The following is a 21,454-nucleotide window of genomic DNA, read 5'->3' as shown; positions in this document are numbered from 1 at the left end:
CTATCTGTGCATATGGGGGTCATATCTGCTAACGATCAGTGCATATGGGGGTCATATCTGCTAACTATCTGTGCATATGGGGGTCATATCTGCTAACGATCAGTGCATATGGGGGTCATATCTGCTAACGATCAGTGCATATGGGGGTCATATCTGCTAACGATCTGTGCATATGGGGGTCATATCTGCTAACGATCAGTGCATATGGGGGTCATATCTGCTAACGATTTGTGCATATGGGGGTCATATCTGCTGAAGGATTGTGCATATGGAGGTCATATCTGCTGAAGGACTGTGCGTATGAGGGTCATATCTGCTGAAGGATTGTGCTTATGGGGGTCATATCTGCTAACTATCTGTGCATATGGGGGTCATATCTGCTAACGATCAGTGCATATGGGGGTCATATCTGCTAACGATCAGTGCATATGGGGGTCATATCTGCTAACTATCTGTGCATATGGGGGTCATATCTGCTAACGACCAGTGCATATGGGGGTCATATCTGCTAACGATCAGTGTGCATATGGGGGTCATATCTGCTAACTATCTGTGCATATGGGGGTCATATCTGCTAACGATCAGTGCATATGGGGGTCATATCTGCTAACGATCAGTGCATATGGGGGTCATATCTGCTAACTATCTGTGCATATGGGGGTCATATCTGTTAACGATCAGTGCATATGGGGGTCATATCTGCTAACTATCTGTGCATATGGGGGTCATATCTGCTAACGATTTGTGCATATGGAGGTCATATCTGCTAACGATTTGTGCATATGGGGGTCATATCTGCTGAAGGATTGTGCATATGGAGGTCATATCTGCTGAAGGACTGTGCGTATGAGCGTCATATCTGCTGAAGGATTGTGCTTATGGGGGTCATATCTGCTAACTATCTGTGCATATGGGGGTCATATCTGCTAACGATCAGTGCATATGGGGGTAATATCTGCTAACGATTTGTGCGTATGGGGGTCATATCTGCTGAAGGATTGTGCATATGGAGGTCATATCTGCTGAAGGACTGTGCGTATGAGGGTCATATCTGCTGAAGGATTGTGCTTATGGGGGTCATATCTGCTAACTATCTGTGCATATGGGGGTCATATCTGCTAACGATCAGTGCATATGGGGGTCATATCTGCTAACTATCTGTGCATATGGGGGTCATATCTGCTAACGATTTGTGCATATGGGGGTCATATCTGCTAACGATTTGTGCATATGGGGGTCATATCTGCTAACGATTTGTGCATATGGGGGTCATATCTGCTAACGATTTGTGCATATGGGGGTCAATATATACAGTGTTAGATTTGTTTTGTAATGGTTTTGCGGTTTTGCGGCTCCCAGTTTTTTTCTCTTTTCGAAAACGGGTCCAAGTGGCTCTTTATGTCTTAAAGGTTGCAGACCCCTGACCTAACCAGACATCACTGAGTGAGGAAGAGCAATCTCGCCATGGTGCGCACTGCGCAGTAGTCCACCACGCCGTCACAACACAGACAGCTGTTTGCGGTGCATTACACAGTTAGTTTGGTGTGTCAGTGTGAAGCAGTACACTAATTACACTCCCTGATTGATGTATACACATGCAAGATGTTTGAAAGCACTTTAGGCCTGCAATTTAGCATTCAATGTGATTTCTGCCCTTAAAACGCTGCTTTGCGTCAAAACCAGATTTTTCCCCGGGACTTTTGGCATGTATCCCACTCCGCCACCTGGGGGTCCAGGTGTTAGACCCCTTGAAACATGTTTTCCATCACTTTTCTGGCCAGGATGAGTGTTTTTAGTTTTCCAAGTTTGCCTCCCCATTGAAGTCTATTGCGGTTAGTGAACTTTTCCGCGAACCAAACCTTCAGCGGAAGTTCGCGAACCAAAAATCGGAGGTTCGGCCCATCTCTACTGTTAGGTAGTGAGTGACAGGAACCCCCGTTAGGTAGTGAGTGACAGGGACCCCCATTTAGGTAGTGAGTGACAGGGACCCCTAGTTAGGAAGTGAAAGGGACCATCGTTTAGGTAGTGACTGACAGGGACCCCCATTTAGGTAGTGAGTGACAGGGACCCCTGTTTAGGTAGTGAGTGACAGGGACCCCCATTTAGGTAGTGAGTGACAGGGACCCCCGTTTAGGTAGTGAGTGACAGTCACCCCGTTTAGGTAGTGTGTGACAGGGACCCCCGTTTAGGTAGTGAGTGACAGGGACCACCATTTAGGTAGTAAGTGACAGGGACCCCCGTTAAGATAGTGAGTGACCAGGACCACCATTTAGGTAGTGAGTGACCGGGACCACCATTTAGGTAGTGAGTGACAGGGATCACCATTTAGGTAGTGAGTGACAGGGACCCCCATTTAGGTAGTAAGTGACAGGTGCCCCCAGGTTAGGAAGTGACAGGGACCCCCAGTTAGGTAGTGACAGGAGCGCCCCTGGCCGCCGCTTCCCCTCTCACCTCTCGCAGCCAGCGGCGTCAGACCTCGATCAGCGGGCGACCCGACCAGATAGAGTGGGCACAACACGCTGTATATGCGGAAGGTATGTCACTTCCGCATATCAGCGGTGTCCACTAGCGCCCACTCTATCTGGTCGCCCGCTTATTGTGGTCTGACGCTCTGGCAGCAGGGACAGCCGGGGGGCAACGGCGGCCAGGAGGGAGCAGCGGGCACCCCTGGGGAACAGATCGGGGGCACCCCAGGACAGATTGGGGGCACGGGCCCCCCAAAATAGGGCTAGCGACGCCCCTGCTGATTGATACTCTTATTACGGGATCTTGGAGTATGAGACAAAAAGCTCTCAATGAAGCAGCAACAGTAAGACATCAATCTCCACTCTGCTGTGTTGTAAAAGTAATTAGAGGCCATAAGGTCATTAGCCCCTGAGCGATAAGAATCTAGGATTGCTTTCAGAGTGAAAACGGGAAAGTCTACAACTTTTATTCAAAATGTGACTCCGTTCTTTGTTGGGTTGTACATGCAGTCATCAGATATTTGCAGCACTGAGAGACAGATGTTTTTTACGAACCCTAGGGAGCAGGGACAGTGTACAAATTCCAGAGTGTGTATGAGTCCTTATCTGTGTGGTGGACACATGCAGTCAATATAACAATGGTGCAAGAGCAGAATACGCTTTTTCTCTCAGTGCCCTTAGCTGTCAGTCTCTCAAACTTTTCCCCCCATGGGCCCCCTGTGGCTTCTGGGCCCCCCTGCGGAGGCACCACTTGTAGGGTCTATTGTTACGCCCCTGGCTCCTGAGATGTAACTCTGGCCCCGTTCATTTCCTTAGTTTCTAAACCACCACCAGCCAGGACTATTGACACATGGCAGATGGCTCCATGGCTGCTTTTTAACCCCTATTTTTAACAGGCTCCGGCATGCCTTCCTGGCAAAAGGCATGGTTGGTAGGGATGCTCATTCGGATTCCGCGGAAATGCAATTTCCGAAATTCCGATTGGAAATTGCATTTCCGCATCTGAATGCGGAAATCGGTAATGCAAGTGCTGTAGGCGGATCTCCGCCGGAAATCGCGGAGATTTCCGCCGGAAATTGCGGAAATTCCACCCGACTTTAACATCGATTTTCTCAAAAACTATAAGGTCTTTTTTAAAACATTTTTTTGCATCTTGTTCACAAGATTCAGTTTAATAAACCCTGAAAATGTGGTGTTTATAGGACTTAAGGGGGCTTTGCTATTAACCGCTAAATTTGGCGGATTTTTACTGTAATGTAAAATGCAGAAAATCTGTATCTGCCTATTTTCTGCATTTATATTACAGTAAAAATCCGCCGACTTTAGCGGTTAATAGCAAAGCCCCCGTAAGTCCTAGAAATGCCAAATTTTCAGGGTTTATTAAACAGAATCTTCTGAACAAGATGCAAAAAAAGTTTTCAAAAAGACCTTATAGTTTTTGAGAAAATCGATGTTAAAGTCGGGCAGAATTTCCATGATTTCCGGCGGAAATTCCGCATTGGAATGCGGAAATTGGTAGCGGAAAGCGGAATCGGTAATTGGTACATGACGGAATGCGGATTTACCGCGGAATCGGAAATTGGCATTCCGACCATCCCTAATGGTTGGTTTATTAAAAAAATAAATAAATAAATAATTCTAAAGTGCATTGAATAAGCAAAGTTCCCTTTTTAGCCTGTGTGAAATTGAGTTTCTCTATGGCGTTAATTCACCAAGCATTACCGCATTTGGTAATGCTGAAAACAGCTGATTTTACTGATCACTTAGGAAAGAGTCAATTCACCAAGGCTGTTACCGCATGGAAAGCTGAAATTACTGAGCAGTGAGGTAAATTACCGACTTGTACGGAAATACCTCAACAAATATCAATAAAAGTTAATTCATCAAAGTTACAGCATGCGGTAAATCCCTGGATGATTACCGGCAGTTCTCCTCTGTCGGAATCAGTGCGGGACTCACAAAACTCACAGAAGCAGAGACGATTCCATTATGACTGACAGGAGCAGAAGTTAATAGGAACAGCCCCTGTCTCCTGCAAATGATTTTGATTGGACCTGAAGCCTTCTCCGGCGGGTCCTGCTTTCCTACCCCCCCAGCCAGCGAGTAGGGACATTGGAACAAAATACGCCTCCCTTTGTCAGTTTAAGATCCCTGGCGTTAAACCCGAGTGTAGCTCGGGCTAGCCACCGAGAGCTCAATGCAGAGTATAGCACACATCTGGTGCTTTTACTCACCTCCTGAGGGATCTAGACGATGGTAGCCATTCTCCTTCCTGTCCTCCAAAGCTCTGAATAAAATTGTAGCGTTGGAGCCCAGGGAGGTGAGTGAGGGCAGAGGCTGCTGCAGAGACTCTAGCGGCATGATTTTTTCCTGATTTTAGGGTCTGAAAAGTTTTTGAAAGACCCTAAAATCCAGAAATAATCATACCGCCAGGGAGGTTAACCTCTTCCATTCCTGTTTGAAAATGCAGAGTAGCTAGTGGGGAAACCCCTTAAGCAGGGCATGTTTAAAGTTTCTTGGAAGTTCATCTTAGCTGTGGCAAAGAAATAAAATGTTAAGAAAGACTATTGGAGATTAATAGAGAGATTCAGAGCAAGTAGAGGCAGTATAACAAACATGTACAGTGCTGCCAATAATTGTTCAGACACCTGGCAAATTTTGACATAAAGTTACTTTTAGTAAACCAGCAAGTAATTTTTTGATGGGAAATAACATAAGTGTCTCCCAAAAGATAATGATTCACTAGGATGGCTTTGGTGGTGATCCTCGGATTCTTTATTCTTTATTTCCTCTCTCACTAGACTCCTGGCCAGCACAGGTGTCAATATTGGCTTCCGACCACATCCTCTGAGATTTTCCACAGTGCAGAACATCTTGTATTTTTTAATAATACTTTGCACGGTAGCCACTGCAACTTGAAAAAAATTCGAAATGGGCTTGTGAGCTGACTTGTGAGCAGCCACAATGCACAGCTGCAGGTCCTCACTGAGCTCCTTTGTTTTAGCCATGACTGTCCACAAACCAACTGCAGAGAGCTGCTGGTTTTCACCTGTTGAGTTGATTAAAACAGCTGTTGCCAATTAATCAGGATAATTAGGATGCTTTAGAACAGCTTGGACTATTTGGAATGGTATAGAACTTTGGATTTTCCCACAGATTGTGACAGTTTGTGAAGGGTATGAATCATTTTGGAGTGGACACTTTTTGCTCAAATTTAAATAAAAACTGAGAATTTTTTTGTTTTTCCTCAAGAATGAAACTTACGTCATCAAATTGTACTTGCTGTTTGACTAAAAGTAACTTTAAGTCAAAATTTGCCAGGGGTATGAATTATTATGGACGTGTGTGTGTGTGTGTGTGTGTGTGTGCGTGCGTGCGTGCGTGCGTGCGTGTGTGTGTGGCGTATTTTTCGGAATATAAGATGCTCCGGCATATAAGACGCACCTAGGTTTAGGGGCGAGAATCTGAGAAAAAAACTAATCCTAGGAGCGTCTGTAGTGCAGAGGCGTCTTATGGACCTTTTCTCCCTAAACTGTCACTATCTAAGCTACACTACCCATCTACACCACACTACACTTCAATTACCCCTGCTGCCCCCACTAAACTACACTTCACTAACTAACCCCTGCTGCTGTAACCACCTACTACGCTACACTACACTAACCAACCCCTTCTGCCACCACCAAATACACTGGCTAAACCCTGATGAAACATCTCACCTGATCCTATCGCCATGATCCTCTCCTCCCTATCTGGCATTCTTCATCAGAGGGTACCCACTACCAGTCATTCAGGATGCAGGTCTTCAGGGTCCCAGCTGCTGCGCTCCTCTTCAGCTGCATTCTCCTTCTCTCTTCATCCCAGGATATCCTGTCAGTCACTGTGAAGGTCTTCAGAGCCCCAGCTGCCTGTGCTCCTCTTCGCAGCAGTCTTCGTATAGACTGCAGCCATGCGATATACACGTGCTGCCGCTGCCATCCTTCCTAGTTACAGCATCCTCCCCCAACGCCCTCTCTAGTTACAGCCTCTTCCTATGAGGAACTTCCTAGTTACAGTGCCCTCTGCTGGTTGATCTGCCGCACACTTGATGTCAGAGGCACTGTAACTAGGAAGGACGTCTGGGGAGCGCATGATGACAGAGGGCGCTGTAACTAGGAAGGATGGCGGCTGCAGTCTATAGGAAGACTGTAGCGAAGAGGACCGCGGGCAGCTGGGGCTCTGAAGCCCTTTACAATGAATGACAAGACGTCCTGGGATGAAGAGAGCCAGACGAGGAGGAGAGGATCGCAGTGACAGGATCCGGTAAGTATATTCCGGGGCCACATTTACTGCATCTTTGGAATATAAGACGCACCCACTTTTCCCCCTCACTTTTGGGGAAGAAAAAGTGCTTCTTATAGTCTGAAAAATACAGTGTGTGTGTGTGTGTGTGCGTGCGTGCGTGCGTGCGTGCGTGCGTGCGTGTGTGTGTGTGTTATATATATATTTACTATTTCATCAACCAAGCAGGCGCACTTACCTCTGTCAACCAGGTAGTCGTTTGGTTTGCCAATCTCAAATATAGTATAATGAACAGAATAAGTAAATTCAGTCTGGAAAGAGACCCCAACATCTATGTTGTAGTAATACACATCCTCCACCATCTCAGTCTCGTTTTCATATTCCTCAACCAATATTTCTGGAAAGTGAAATTGGAAAGTTAGTTAGTACGATAGATCAGGCATGTTAAGATGTACCAAAATTCGATTCGGGAACATTCGAATTCGGGTCCGAAGGACATTTGGTTTCGCCCACCAAATTCGGTTCGGATTCGGTTCAGGTGTCGGTAACAAAATTCGGTAAAAAATTTGTGTTCGGTAATTCTGATGCGTTTTTTTTTTTAAAGGGGAATCACATTTAAATCGGTGTAATTAAAAAACAAAACAAAAAAAGTGACGTATGGCATTGGCAGCAGTCAATGTATTGTGTGGAACCTGGCAGTGGGAAAACAGACAGCAGGAGGATAAATACAGCACCAGCAGGAGGAAGAGTGACGTATGGCAGCAGGCAATGTATTGTGTGGACCCTGGCGGTGGGACCACAGACAGCAGGAGGATAAATACAGCAGGAGGAGGAGGAGGAGTGACGTGTGGCACTGGCAGCAGGCAATGTATTCTGTGGACCCTGGTGGTGGGAGTGGGACCACAGACAGAAGGAGGATAAATACAGCAGGAGGAGGAGGAGGAGGAGTGATGCGTGGCACTGGCAGCAGGCAATGTATTGTGTGGACCCTGGCGGTTGGACCACAGGCAGGAGGCTAAATACAGCAGCAGCAAGAGAAGGAGTCACGTGTGGCAGCAGGCAATGTATTGTGTTGTGGACCCTGGCGTTAGGACCACAGTCAGCAGGAGGATGAAAATCAGCACGGCGTAATATGTTGGCGCTTTATAAATACAATAAATACATGAATAAATTCATAAATAAATAAATACAGCAGCAGGAGGAGGGGGAGGAGTCACGTATGGCAGCAGGCAATGTATTGTGTTGTGGACCGGACCCTGGCGTTGGCATCACAGACAGCAGGAGGATGAAAATCAGCGCGGCGTAATATGTTGGAGCTTTATAAATACAATAAATACATGAATAAATTCATAAATAAATAAATACAGCAGCAGGAGGAGGAGGAGTCACGTATGGCAGCAAGCAATGTATTGTGTTGTGGACCCTGGCGTTGGGACCACAGACAGCAGGAGGATGAATTAGCACGGCGTAATATGTTGGCGCTTTATAAATACATAAATAAATTAATAAATTCATAAATAAATAAATACATGTAACGATCGGTGGGCGCAGAGAGTATCTGATTACCGGTGATCTGCAGTATCGCCGGAAATACAGATATATACCAGATTATAAGTGATCTGCAGTCTCACCGATAATCCGATATACAAACTAACCTCTGTTCGCCTGAGTAGAGTGTAGTGTTTTGGTGTAACAGTAACACTAGGAGGCCTAGGCCTCAGTGCAGCAAGGAGAACTGCACGGATTCCTTCCGCAGACCTGAGCTCTCCAAGACGGGAGGAGTCAGACTGACAGTAGGAAGGAAAGTCCGAGAGTGACACTCAGGAAGAAGTGTCACTAACAGGACTGGGAACCGCCTCCAATCGTGAGGTCGGTTCTCGAGGTCAGACAAGCCAGGTCGTACATACACGGACAGATAAAGTACAAATACAGTAGGCAAAGGCGGAGTCAAAGTACAGGCAGGGTTCGGCAACGGGGTATCAGATATATCGGGGTACAAAATCAGGAGGCAGAAACAGAGTCTAGGAACGAGCCGAGGTTCGGCAACAGAGTATCAGAAATATCGAGGTACAAGGTCAGAGTTCAGGAGGATAGTCGAGGCAGGCAAAAGTCATAACATATAATCACAATCAAACTAGTACTTTAGCTATCAAATATCTAGCTAAGTGTAGGATTACAGCTCCAGCTGGTCCCGGCACACTTCAGGATCTGACTACGGATCTGGGTGCTCCCACGTATGTGATCGCACGCCAGACAAAGAGCAAGTGAACAACCAGCAGTATATATACTCTAGGACCTCTCCAGGACCTCCCTAATTGCTGGTCCAATGAGAGCAGTGGAATTTGTCAGCTGACCCAGCTGGTCAGCCGACACCCTTCTAACTGCTATTTAAACTCTGCCTCTCTGCTCGCGCGCGTGTAAGTCTGAATCTTGGTGGACTATCAGTCCCAGCCACACCAGTACTGTCATGCAATGTATCTAGTGCGGGGGCCGCCTCTGATGCGGATTCCGCCGCACTGCCTATGCGGCATGCGGCGTTTTTCCCGCGTTGTGACGCCATGCTGGACGCGGAAACAGCCGCCTCACCTCGAGAGATGGCGGCTTTTCCGCATTTCCTTACAGTACCCCCCCCCCGAGGAGTGGACTCCGGACAACTCCCACCAGGTTTCTCGGGGTGTAAGGCATGAAACTCCCTTTTTAATTCGTCTGCATGCATGCGCGTCCCCGGTACCCATTGCCTCTCCTCAATGCCATACCCTTTCCAGTGCACGAGGTATTGTACCGAGTTTTGTACAGAGCGTGAATCTAGAATCTTCTCCACCTCATATTCGTGTTGGGCATCTACCAAGACAGGAGGAGGAGGAGTGGGACCCACCTGGACTGCTGGCTTAAGAAGGGACACGTGGAAAGACCTCACCCCCCGCATGTTAGAGGGAAGATCAACGGTGTAAGTAACATCATTGACTTTCCTGACAACCGGGAATGGACCCACAAACCTGGGACCAAGCTTATTCGAAGGTTGTCTTAGGGTCAAGTGACGTGTGGACACCCAGACCAAGTCTCCTGGTCGGAACTTCCACTCCAGCGACCGTCTTTTGTCAGCTTGACCCTTCTGACTCAAAAAGGCCTTCTCCAGGTTACTTCTAACCGTCCCCCAAAGGTCCTTCAATGACTTTTGCCAGGCCTCCAGGGCTGGGAAAGGAGTGGAGGCTATAGGTAATGGGGAAAATTTGGGTGATCTCCCCGTCACCACCTGAAAGGGAGAGAATCCGGAGGACGAGTTTTTTAAATTATTCTGGGCAAATTCTGCGAAGGGCAGAAATCTGACCCAATCGTCCTGCGCCTCTGCCACATAACACCTTAAAAATTGCTCTAAAGACTGATTTATTCTCTCAGTCTGGCCGTTGGTCTGTGGGTGATAGCCCGATGAAAAAGATAGCTTTATGCCCATGAGGTGGCAAAAAGCTTTCCAAAACCGTGAGACGAATTGGACTCCCCTGTCTGAAACTATGTCTTCGGGAATGCCATGTAAACGGAAGACATGAGTGATAAACAACTCGGCCAATTCCTGAGCCGAGGGGAGTCCTTTCAAAGGCACAAAGTGGGCCATCTTACTAAAACGGTCGACTATCACCCAAATGACCGCCATACCTTCAGACCTGGGAAGCTCGCCCACAAAATCCATGGACAGGTGGGTCCACGGCTCATTCGGGGTGGGCAAAGGCTGCAACGTACCGACAGGTGCCAGCCGGGAGGGTTTACTCTTGGCACATATCAAACACTCTTTTACGTATTCCTTACAATCCGCTGCCAAGGAAGGCCACCAGGCGCATCTGGCTATCAAATCCTGTGTCCTGGATGCCCCAGGATGCCCTGCGTTCTTATGTGCATGAAACATCTCAAGAACCTGCAGGCGAAAAGGCAGAGGAACAAACAGGACCCCTGCGGGCTTCCCTTCCGGAATGTCTTGCTGAAAGGGAGCCAATGTCTCCCTCCAATCCTCCCAAGTTTCAGTGGCTGCCAGTATTAATTTCTGGGGAATAATGGTCTCTGGAATGGAGGGCTGTGCTGTCTCTGACTCAAAACACCTGGATAGAGCATCCGCCTTAACATTCTTGCTCCCTGGGGTGTACGTAATAATGAAAGTAAACCTGGAGAAGAACAACGACCATCGAGCCTGGCGAGGGCTCAACCTCTTAGCCCCCTCGATGTACTCTAGGTTTTTGTGATCGGTGTAAACCGTGATGGTATGTTCAGCTCCCTCTAACCAGTGTCGCCATTCCTCGAAAGCCAATTTGATGGCCAAGAGCTCCCTGTTTCCAATATCGTAATTCCTCTCTGCAGGGGAGAACCTGCGAGAGAAATACGCACATGGGTGCATTCTACCCTGCAAGCCTGACCGCTGTGACAGCACAGCCCCCACCCCAACCTCCGAGGCATCTACCTCCACAATGAATGGGAAAGAGGCATCCACATGTCTGAGGATGGGTGCTGAACAGAATAGGCCCTTCAGGGTGGCAAAAGCATGTAAAGCCTCAGGAGACCAGTGAGTGGTATCTGCCCCTTTCTTAGTGAGGCAGGTAAGGGGAGCAATGACAGTGGAGTACCCCTTTATAAACCGTCTATAGTAGTTGGCGAAGCCAAGAAAGCGCTGAAGGGATTTCAACCCAACCGGCTGTGGCCACTCCAGAACAGCGGAGACCTTGGCAGGATCCATAGACAGGCCTGTGGTGGAAATTATGTACCCCAAGAACGCAACAGATGTTACTTCGAAGATGCACTTCTCAAGCTTTGCGTATAACGAGTTCTGCCTTAACTGATTTAACACAAACCTCACATGGTTTCTATGTTCAGTGAGGTTGTTGGAGAAGATAAGAATATCATCAAGATAAACTAGTACAAATTTCCCCAACACCTCCCGGAATACCTCGTTAATGAGTTCCTGAAAAACGGCCGGAGCATTACATAACCCGAAGGGCATCACCAGGTACTCATAATGCCCGTCTGGTGTATTAAAGGCCGTCTTCCACTCATCGCCCCTTCTTATACGTATCAGATTGTACGCGCCCCGCAAATCTAGCTTAGAAAAAATCTTGGCGTCAGTAACCTGAGTGAACAAATCATCTATCAGTGGCAACGGATAGCGATTCTTTATAGTAATCTTGTTGAGACCGCGATAATCGATGCAGGGTCGCAAGCCTCCGTCTTTCTTTTTGACAAAAAAGAACCCTGCTCCAGCAGGTGACCGGGACGGGCGAATGAAACCCTTGGCCAAATTTTCACGGATGTACTCCTGCATGGCCAATTTTTCGGGCCCTGACAGATTGTACAAGTGACCTGAATAGGGGGTGTCACAGGAGTGAGCGGAATACCCAACTCCTGAGCAAACTTAAAGTTCATAAAATTGGCCGCTGAGCCTGAGTCAATAAAAGCCTCAGTGGCCACAGATTTCTTCTCCCATGTAACTGTACAAGGGAGAAGCAATTTCTTTTCTTTAAGGGGTGCAAGTGGCGTGCCTAGGGTGTCACCCCCCACTACTCCTAGGCAAATTCGTTCCCCGACTTGTTCGGGCAGTTGATCCATCATTTTCCGCCTTCGCTCCACCTGGGTCAATTTCGAACAACCAATCTGCATTGGTTCGGGTGGAGGCAAGGCCGGAGGAGATGAGACAGACGGAGGTGGCGTTACTAAGGGTGCAGCGGAGGGTGCCACATATGATGTTACCCTGGCACGGTGACTGCCCCGAATCTGCCTCTGATGGCGTAATCGACGGTCGACTCGAATGGCCGATGTGATGGCCTCATCGACTGTCCTGGGCTCGGGCAAGGTTAGCATTAAATCGGAGACCTCCTCCGACAACCCAGACAAGAAGTAATCCATGAGGGCAAAATTATCAAATCTGGCCGTGACTGACCATCTGCGAAATTCAGCCGCGTAATCCTCGACTGAACCCCTGTCTTGCCGCAAAAGTTTGAGCTTCCGCTCAGAGGTTGCCGCAAGATCAGGGTCGTCGTAAATTACGGCCATGGCCTTAAAGAATTCCTCTACCGAGGTCAGAGCAGTATCGGTAGGAGACAGGTTGTATGCCCATGACTGGGAGTCACCAGTCAGTAAAGTTTTAATAAAGGTGACCCGTTGGGTCTCAGTCCCCGAGGATCGGGGTCTCAACTCGAAGTACGATAACACTCTACTCTGAAAATTCCGGAAGTCAGACTTGTGGCCGGAAAAATTTATCTGGTACGGGCATACGTATGTCAGCACTAGGAGGGGATCGCACTGAATCAACTGACGTCTGGAGGGTTCGCACAGAGCCTGATAGGACATCAATCAAAGTCTTGTGGCTACCCAGCACTTGGTTGATGTTTTCCACCGAAGTGGCAAGTGCGCCCAGACGGTCAGTGTGTGCGTCCATTTGCATTTTTTGGTCTGGCGTTCTGTAACGATCGGTGGGCGCAGAGAGTATCTGATTACCGGTGATCTGCAGTATCGCCGGAAATACAGATATATACCAGATTATAAGTGATCTGCAGTCTCACGATAATCCGATATACAAACTAACCTCTGTTCGCCTGAGTAGAGTGTAGTGTTTTGGTGTAACAGTAACACTAGGAGGCCTAGGCCTCAGTGCAGCAAGGAGAACTGCACGGATTCCTTCCGCAGACCTGAGCTCTCCAAGACGGGAGGAGTCAGACTGACAGTAGGAAGGAAAGTCCGAGAGTGACACTCAGGAAGAAGTGTCACTAACAGGACTGGGAACCGCCTCCAATCGTGAGGTCGGTTCTCGAGGTCAGACAAGCCAGGTCGTACATACACGGACAGATAAAGTACAAATACAGTAGGCAAAGGCGGAGTCAAAGTACAGGCAGGGTTCGGCAACGGGGTATCAGATATATCGGGGTACAAAATCAGGAGGCAGAAACAGAGTCTAGGAACGAGCCGAGGTTCGGCAACAGAGTATCAGAAATATCGAGGTACAAGGTCAGAGTTCAGGAGGATAGTCGAGGCAGGCAAAAGTCATAACATATAATCACAATCAAACTAGTACTTTAGCTATCAAATATCTAGCTAAGTGTAGGATTACAGCTCCAGCTGGTCCCGGCACACTTCAGGATCTGACTACGGATCTGGGTGCTCCCACGTATGTGATCGCACGCCAGACAAAGAGCAAGTGAACAACCAGCAGTATATATACTCTAGGACCTCTCCAGGACCTCCCTAATTGCTGGTCCAATGAGAGCAGTGGAATTTGTCAGCTGACCCAGCTGGTCAGCCGACACCCTTCTAACTGCTATTTAAACTCTGCCTCTCTGCTCGCGCGCGTGTAAGTCTGAATCTTGGTGGACTATCAGTCCCAGCCACACCAGTACTGTCATGCAATGTATCTAGTGCGGGGGCCGCCTCTGATGCGGATTCCGCCGCACTGCCTATGCGGCATGCAGCGTTTTTCCCGCGTTGTGACGCCATGCTGGACGCGGAAACAGCCGCCTCACCTCGAGAGATGGCGGCTTTTCCGCGTTTCCTTACAATACAGCACCAGCAGGAGGAGGAGGAGTGACATATGGCAGCAGGCAATGTATTGTGCTGTGGACCCTGGCGTTGGGACCACAGACAGCAGGAGGATGAAAATCAGCGTGGCGTAATATGTCGTCGCTTTATAAATACAATAAATACATAAATAAATTCATAAATTCATAAATAAATAAATACAACAGCAGCAGCAGGAGGAGGAGGAGTGACGTATGGCAGCAAGCAATGTATTGTAATTCCCAGGCACCTCATGTTCTCCTCTCGCTGACAACAGGTGCCAGGAACGTGCCTTCAATCCAGGCCTGGTTAATCTTCAAAAATGTCAGTCTGTCCACGCCCTCTGGGGACAGAGGAGAGCGATTCTCGGTGACCACGCCACCGGCCGCACTGAAGCACATCTTCTTGGACAGCACTCTGGAAGGGGGGTAAGACATTACTTCCAGGGCGTACTGTGCCAGCTCCCTCCAGATGTGCAAGCGTTCCACCCAGTACTCCATGGGGTCCCCAGACTCTGCGCTGGCGGTGTCAAGCCCACTGAAGGACCCCATGTAGTCGGCCACCATCCGGGTCATGCGCTGGCTGTGACTTTCAGAGAAGGTGGCTGCTGCGCGCACCTCCTCTCTCGGCTGCTCTACTATCATGTAGAACGCCTGCGTCAATGACAGCAGGTCTCATGGGCGCCTGACGCTGCTGCTGGCCGCAGGCACCGGCTGCTGTGCTGGCTGCTGGACAGAGACAGAGAGGGTGGAAGGCGGGGGGAAGTCGCCGAACAAGGATCTCCTGCAACTCCCTTGCTCGCTGCTCACGGTCTGTAGCAGGCAGAAACTGATCCCACCTCCCCCTCAGCCATGGGTCCAGGATGGACCCATGGCAGGCCCTGGGGTCTGTGCACAGGCAGCGCAGCATGTGCACTGCCATGGGGAACAGGGTGGACTGTCCAACAGAGACATCAGGGTCAGCGTCCTCCTCCTCCTCTGGCCCCTGAGCCTCTTCCTCCTCTCTCCACCCTCGCACCACTGCTGCTGCGCTCTGATGTTCCCCCCCCAGCAGCAACGTCTAGCACCTCCAACTCCTCCTCCAGGGACTCAAATACCTGCGCAGCAGTGGACTGCGCAGGCGGCTGCTGTTCTAGCTGCATCAGGGCCTCCTCTCCCAAATCCACCAAATCGCCTAGTGCCCTGTCCAGCAGACAAACAAAGGGCACCCACTGGCAGAGGGATGCCGGTTGTTCGCTCACCAGGTTGGTTCCCTGCAGGAAGGGAGCCAACACCAAGCAGACCTGCTGCATCTGCCCCCACTGTGCATTGGTGAGTAGCTGGAGTTTGGTGGTGCTGCCGGTGCCGGCGACAGTTGCATCATAGATGTAGCATTGGACAGCCCTCCTCTGCTCAACCAGCCGCTCCAACATCTCCAGGGTGGAGTTCCAGCGAGTTGGCACATCTATGATAAGGCGGTGTCGTGGCAGGCCCTCCAGCTGCTGGATGTCTACCAGTTTTTCTGCGGCAGCAGATGAGCGGCGGAAAGTGCACACAATTATCCGCGCCGCTTCTAACAGCTCCTCCATCCCCTGGTAGGTGCGCATGAACTGAACACCACCAGGTTCAGGACGTGGGCCAAGCAAGGGACGTGGAGCCAGTCTCCCCTGCTGATGGCAGCCAGCAGGTTGACAGCATTGTCGGACACCACCAATCCGACAATGAGGCCTCTGGGGGTCAGCTACGTCTTCTCCTGCTCCCTGAGGTACCGGAGCACGTTGGCTGCCGTCTAGCTGTTTTTGCCCAGGCTTTTCATCTCCAGCAGCGCTTGGCAGTGGCGGGCCTTCACGCTGCTGTTCAGACAGGATTGCTTGGCGGCGGGAGCTGCTCCTTCTCCCCTGACCCCGCGCGGTGGCACCACATAGTGGGTGACTGGTGCCGCTGCTGCCACTGCTGCGCCCGAGGGTGGACCTGCTGCTTCCTCGCTCAGGCTTTCCACCAGGCTGACCCAGTGGGCCGTAAAGGACAGATAGTGGTCTGTCCCAAAACGGCTGCTCCATGAATCCATGGTGACGTGGATCCGCGCACTCACGGCGTGATCGAGCGCGCGGCCCACATTCGCCATGGCAAAGTGGTGCAGTGCTGGGATCGCACTGCAGGAGAAGTAGTGGCGGCTGGGGACTTGCCACTCCGGGATCCAAACCTGCAGCAACGCTCTCATGTCACTCCCCTCCTGCACAAAAGAATATGGCAGGAGCTGGGAGCACATGCCCCGGGCAAGCAACCTGTTCAGCACCCGGATGCGCCTGTGGACGGAAGGCAGCACCTTGGTCACACCAGGGAATGACTCGCTGAGCAGGGTCTGGCGGCATTTGCCTGCACGGGAGGATAAGGAGGCCACTGCGGAGGGAGCTGATGAGGCCACTGAGGACTGCCCGGGGGGGGGGGGGGGGGGGGGGGGGGGGACGACAGTGAGTTCTTGTTGCTGCTGTTGTGCTGCTGCTGCTGCTGGATGGGCAGGAGGGTCGGATGCTGCTGCTGCTGAAATCTGTGCAGTGGCTGTCTGGGTTTGACCACTGCCTGCGCCACTCTCCGTCAGCTTCTGATACTCAGTAAACTCATCCAAATGTCTGCTCTCTAAGGGTTTGCAGGCACGAGGTACCCAACTTGAGCAGATCGCGAGTCGCGACCTCTGCTGAGACTGACACCGCAACTGTTGCAAATTGCGCGGGTCGCGTCCACTGAGCACTTGGTGAAGTACCGCCAGACTGTGGACTTCAACCTGCTGTTTGAGCTTTAGGGCTGGGGTTTTTTGGTACCCTTGGAGGATTGTGCCTTTTTTGGTTTGGTTGGAGGTTTGCTGCGGGTGGTGGTAGCGGCTAAAGCAGCAGGCTGTGGCTCCTGCCTTCCACGCCCTGTGCTGGCCGCACCTCTGCGCCAGAAACGCCTCCTCCTGCGATGACGAGCTGCCTTCAGACAACTGTGCTGGTGGTACTGGTGGCACATAGGAAGGATCCAGCACGTCATCATCATCATCATCCACAAACATCTCCTGTGAGCCCGCCTCAACCAACTCCTCTACCCCAACATCCCCTGCATCACGCCCCTCCTCCTCAGTGGCAACAACAAACTGCTCCACCTCAAACTCCTCCTCCTTGCATGGCCCCGTCATCTCCACCTCAAACTGCTCCAAAATATCCCTGTACATGCTCACAGTGTCTGTGTCTGTGGATAAGAGCAAGATCAGTGAGGGCAGGCTGGTCGATGGGGTCACCGTGACCGTGGCCTCAAGCGGTGGTGGAGGCCTGCTGGTGGTGGTGGCACTGGTCTCGCTGCTGCTGGAGGCCTGGCTGGAAATGGTGGCTTCCTGCTCCACCATCATTTCCACCACAGCCTGCGCCTGACTCTCCAGAATGGGCCGGGGGCGACGACCCGTCTCAAAGATGGCCGCAACGCGCTGCTGTTGCACCTCTGCTCCCTCCTCCACAACTCTGCGGTCAGTGGCTGGCGGCGGACCAGTCCCAGACCTTCTGCTGCTGCTGGCAGTGGCTCCTGCAATGGCGCTGCCTCTCCTGGTGGTGCCTCGCCCTCTACCTCTGCCAGTCATAATTGCAGTATTTGTATAGCGCCTTTCTCCTGTCGGACTCAAAGCGCTTGCGAGGCAGCCACTAGAGCGCACTCAGTAGGCAGTAGCAGTGTTAAGGAGACTTGCCCAAGAAACTCCTTACTGAAATAGGTGCTGGCTTACTGAACAGGCAAAGCCGAGATTTGAACCCAGGTCTCCTGTGTCAGAGGCAGAGCCCTTAACCATTACACTATCCAGCCACTGCGCACTGCGTACTGTATGTGCAATATACAAATACAGTACCAAACAAAATGTAGAAGAGGGAGGGAAAGGGTGTAAACTTTAATAAAGTCTGTGTTGGTGGTGACTTGGTGGTGACTGCAGGTGGTGGTGACTGGTGTTGAGTGACAACAAAAAATTAAAGTTTTTTTTTTTTTTATTTAAATAGTAGTATTAAATAGTAGTAGTACTACTACTAACAGCAGTAGTGTAGTCTACTACAGTACTCACTAACTTGTGTTATGGACAGTGACAATTAAAGTCGGACACACACGGTCAGACGCAATCAATTAATAGGGTCGGGCAGGTGACAGTCACAGGTCACTCACAACGGATGCTGGCCTGTGATGTAAATAACTATTATTTATTACACACAGTACAGAAGCTAATAAAATCACACACTAACAGTGGAAAAAAATTAAAGTGGTGGTGGTAGTGGTGCCCGTGGAGGCAGGTATAGGTGCCTGCAGCTTAGGCTGGCCAGGCATAGGTACCCCAGTATAGTTGCCCCCAGCATAGGTTAGTTAGGTGCCTCCAATATAGGTAGCCAGTATAGGCTAGGTAGGTAGGTGCCCCCAGGCCCGGCCCTAGACCATTTGCCGCCTGAGGCAAATTTTAAAGAAGCCGCCGCCTCCCCCCCCCCCCCCCGTGGGTGTGCGGGGGCCGCCCGAGCTGGAGGGGATAGCGGGCAGGAAGGGGGTATTGGGCCTAGCGGCGGGGAGGGGGGTCGGACCCCCCCCTCCCTCGCCTGGGTCCCCCGTCCTCCGCTCCCCTCCAGCTTGTTAAGTCGCTGGCTGGCTGCAGCTATAAGAGGCAGCGGGCGGGGATCACTCACCTTCCTCGTTCCAGCCTGCGCTCCACTGACGTCACTTCCTGCTACGCCACAGGAAGTGAAGTCAGTGGAGCGCACGCTGGAACAAGGAAGGTGAGTGATCCCCGCCTGTTGCCTCTTATAGCTTCAGCCAGCCAGCGACCTAACAAGCTGGAGGGGAGCGGAGGACGGGGGACCCAGGCGAGGGAGGGGGGGGGTCCGACCCCCCTCCCCGCCGCTAGGCCCAATACCCCCTTCCTGCCCGCTATCTCCTCCAGTTCGGGCGACCCTCCCCACCCACGGACGGGCGGGTGCCGCCCCCCCAGAAGTGCCGCCTGAGGCAAACGTTTCACCCCGCCTCATGGGCGAGCCGGCCCTGGGTGCCCCCAATATAGTCTAGATAGGTAGCTGCCCCCCGTATAGTTTGGATTGGTAGCTGCCCCCCAGTATAGGTTAGATTAGGTAGGTGCCTCCCAGTATAGGTTAGATAGGTAGCTGCCCCCCAGGGTAGGTAGGTAGGTGACCCCCCCCCCCCCAATAATAGAGGGGGAAGTCAGCCGCGGGGAGGGCAGCCCGACCTTTCCCTCCCTTCCTCTCCGGGCCGCCTTCCTGCTCCCCTCTCCGATGCAGAGCGCAGCAGCCAGCAGGGAAGCGATAACAGTAACAACTCACCTCCCTGGTTCCAATCGCCGGTCACTAGCCGCTGGTCTTCTCTCTGCATACACGCTGATACACACGCTGCTTCCTGTTTAGCCGGAAGCAGCGTGTGTATCAGCGTGTGTGCAGAGGAGGAGGCTGCAGCTGACTTCCCCCTCCATTACAGTGCCCCTCCCTTCTTCAGCGCTCAGGGCGCCTGCACGGGCCGCATGGCCCAAGAAACGGCCAGTGGTAGTGGTAGTGGTGGTGGTGGTAGTAGTAGTAGTAGTAGTAGTAGTAGTAGTAGTAGTAGTAGTAGTAGTAGTAGTAGTAGTAGTGTAACTAAGTTGTGCGGCAGACAGTTAGTGACAATTAAAGTTGGTCAGACGCAATCAATCAATAGGGTTGGGCAGGTGACAGTCACAGGTCACTCACAACGGATGCTGGCCTGTGATGTAACTAACTATTATTTATTACACAGTACAGAAGCTAATAAAATCACACACTAACAGTAGAAAAAATTAACTGAACGGGTACTAGTAGTACGCAGGTAACTAATAAATCCCTAGCGTGTTACAAATAACTAAGTTGTGCGGCGTAGACAGTTGGTGACAATTAAAGTTGGTCACACACGGTCAGACGCAATCAATCAATAGGGTCGGGCTGATGACTGTTACAGATTACAACAGATGTTTGCTGGCCTGTACACAATCAGTAACTAACTAACACAGTACTGAAGCTGATAAACTAACAGACTACAGCAGTACTAAATAATTAACTAAACTAGTACTAGTACACAACTGACTAGAATCCCTAACCTACCTAAGCTAGTAGTAGGCTAAGACTGCCCTAGGCTAGCAGGCCTAGCCTGCACACAGACTAACACTAGCCTAGCACAGTATACACTATACAGGGCCGGATTTGTACCTTCTACCGCCCAAGGCCCACTGTAAACAGATGCCCCCCCCAACATTATCTCAAGACCCCCAAACTTAAAGTGACCTAGAGATGATTAAAAAGCATGTTTTTTTACTTACCCGGGGCTTCCTCCAGCCCCATAAGCATGGATGTGTCTCTCGCTGTCCTCACGCGTGCCTTCCGCGGTCCACACGGAATCCTCCGTTCAACCGCAATGAAACCCCAGTAGTCGGCTCAGTCTGACTGAGTGACGTCAACCGGGGCCTTCTGCGCTTGTGCAGACATCACACAGCCGCTTACCGGAGCAGATTGCGGCTTAACGGAGGACCGCAGGAGGACGCATCCATGTTTATGGGGCTGGAGGTAGCCCCGGGTAAGTAACAAACATGTTTTTTTAATCATCTCTGGCTCACGTTAAAACACACTTTTCACCAACCAAAGTCTTCAAGTGAACCTGACACAAAATAAAAAAATACTTACCTTAATAGATCCTCCCCATGCCCACTGTTACTGCACTGACCCTCTGAACATATTCAGATCCCTCACAAATGTCTGGGACCCTCTTCTTCCTTGTGGCTGCACTCCCATCTGAGTACTGGGTCTGCGTAAGCATGGTCCGCACATGCCCAGTAGCTTGATGCCTTTCATGCTTCTCCGTTTCCTCTGTACGCAAGTGACTTTGTGCTAATGGTAATGTGAGGACCATACTCGTGCATGTCCAGTACAGTTACACTTGTACATGGGAGCGCAGCCACAAGAAAAAAAATAGGGTCCTGGGCAGCAATGGGGCATAAGTATGTTCATGACATACTTATGCTCTGGGCGCCTCCTACACTGCAGCCCCGTTCGTGCCTGTCTGCGGCCCCGACCCAGCCCCTCACCACTGCTACAAACTTGGAAGGGCTCAAGCTGCTCCTGCCGGTAAGCTAGTACATCTGCCACCCTAGCACCCCTGCCTGCACCCTTGCTCGCCCTATCCGAACTCTGTACCCTGCAC

At 50.7% G+C, this 21,454-nt stretch overlaps 1 protein-coding gene across 5 annotated transcripts in view; it reads right to left on the bottom strand.

Annotated features, from left to right (window-relative positions):
- Nucleotides 1-21,454, bottom strand: part of LOC137541966 (ABC-type organic anion transporter ABCA8-like) — a 246,224-nt gene that overhangs the window by 168,072 nt on the left and 56,698 nt on the right. For 4 of the 5 annotated variants that reach the window (XM_068263529.1, XM_068263531.1, XM_068263532.1 and 1 more), the window contains exon 4: nt 6,985-7,143. In XM_068263529.1, coding sequence (XP_068119630.1) covers nt 6,985-7,143 — 159 coding nt within the window. Of the gene's footprint in view, nt 1-6,184; nt 6,308-6,984; nt 7,144-21,454 lie in introns of those variants that run through there. The other variant, XM_068263533.1, reaches the window with a different exon arrangement.

This window comes from Hyperolius riggenbachi, chromosome 12, assembly GCF_040937935.1.
Source record: "Hyperolius riggenbachi isolate aHypRig1 chromosome 12, aHypRig1.pri, whole genome shotgun sequence".
NCBI lineage: Eukaryota > Metazoa > Chordata > Amphibia > Anura > Hyperoliidae > Hyperolius > Hyperolius riggenbachi.
The sequence above is the reverse complement of the archived record's forward strand: the minus strand, read 5'-3'. Positions and strand labels throughout refer to the sequence as shown.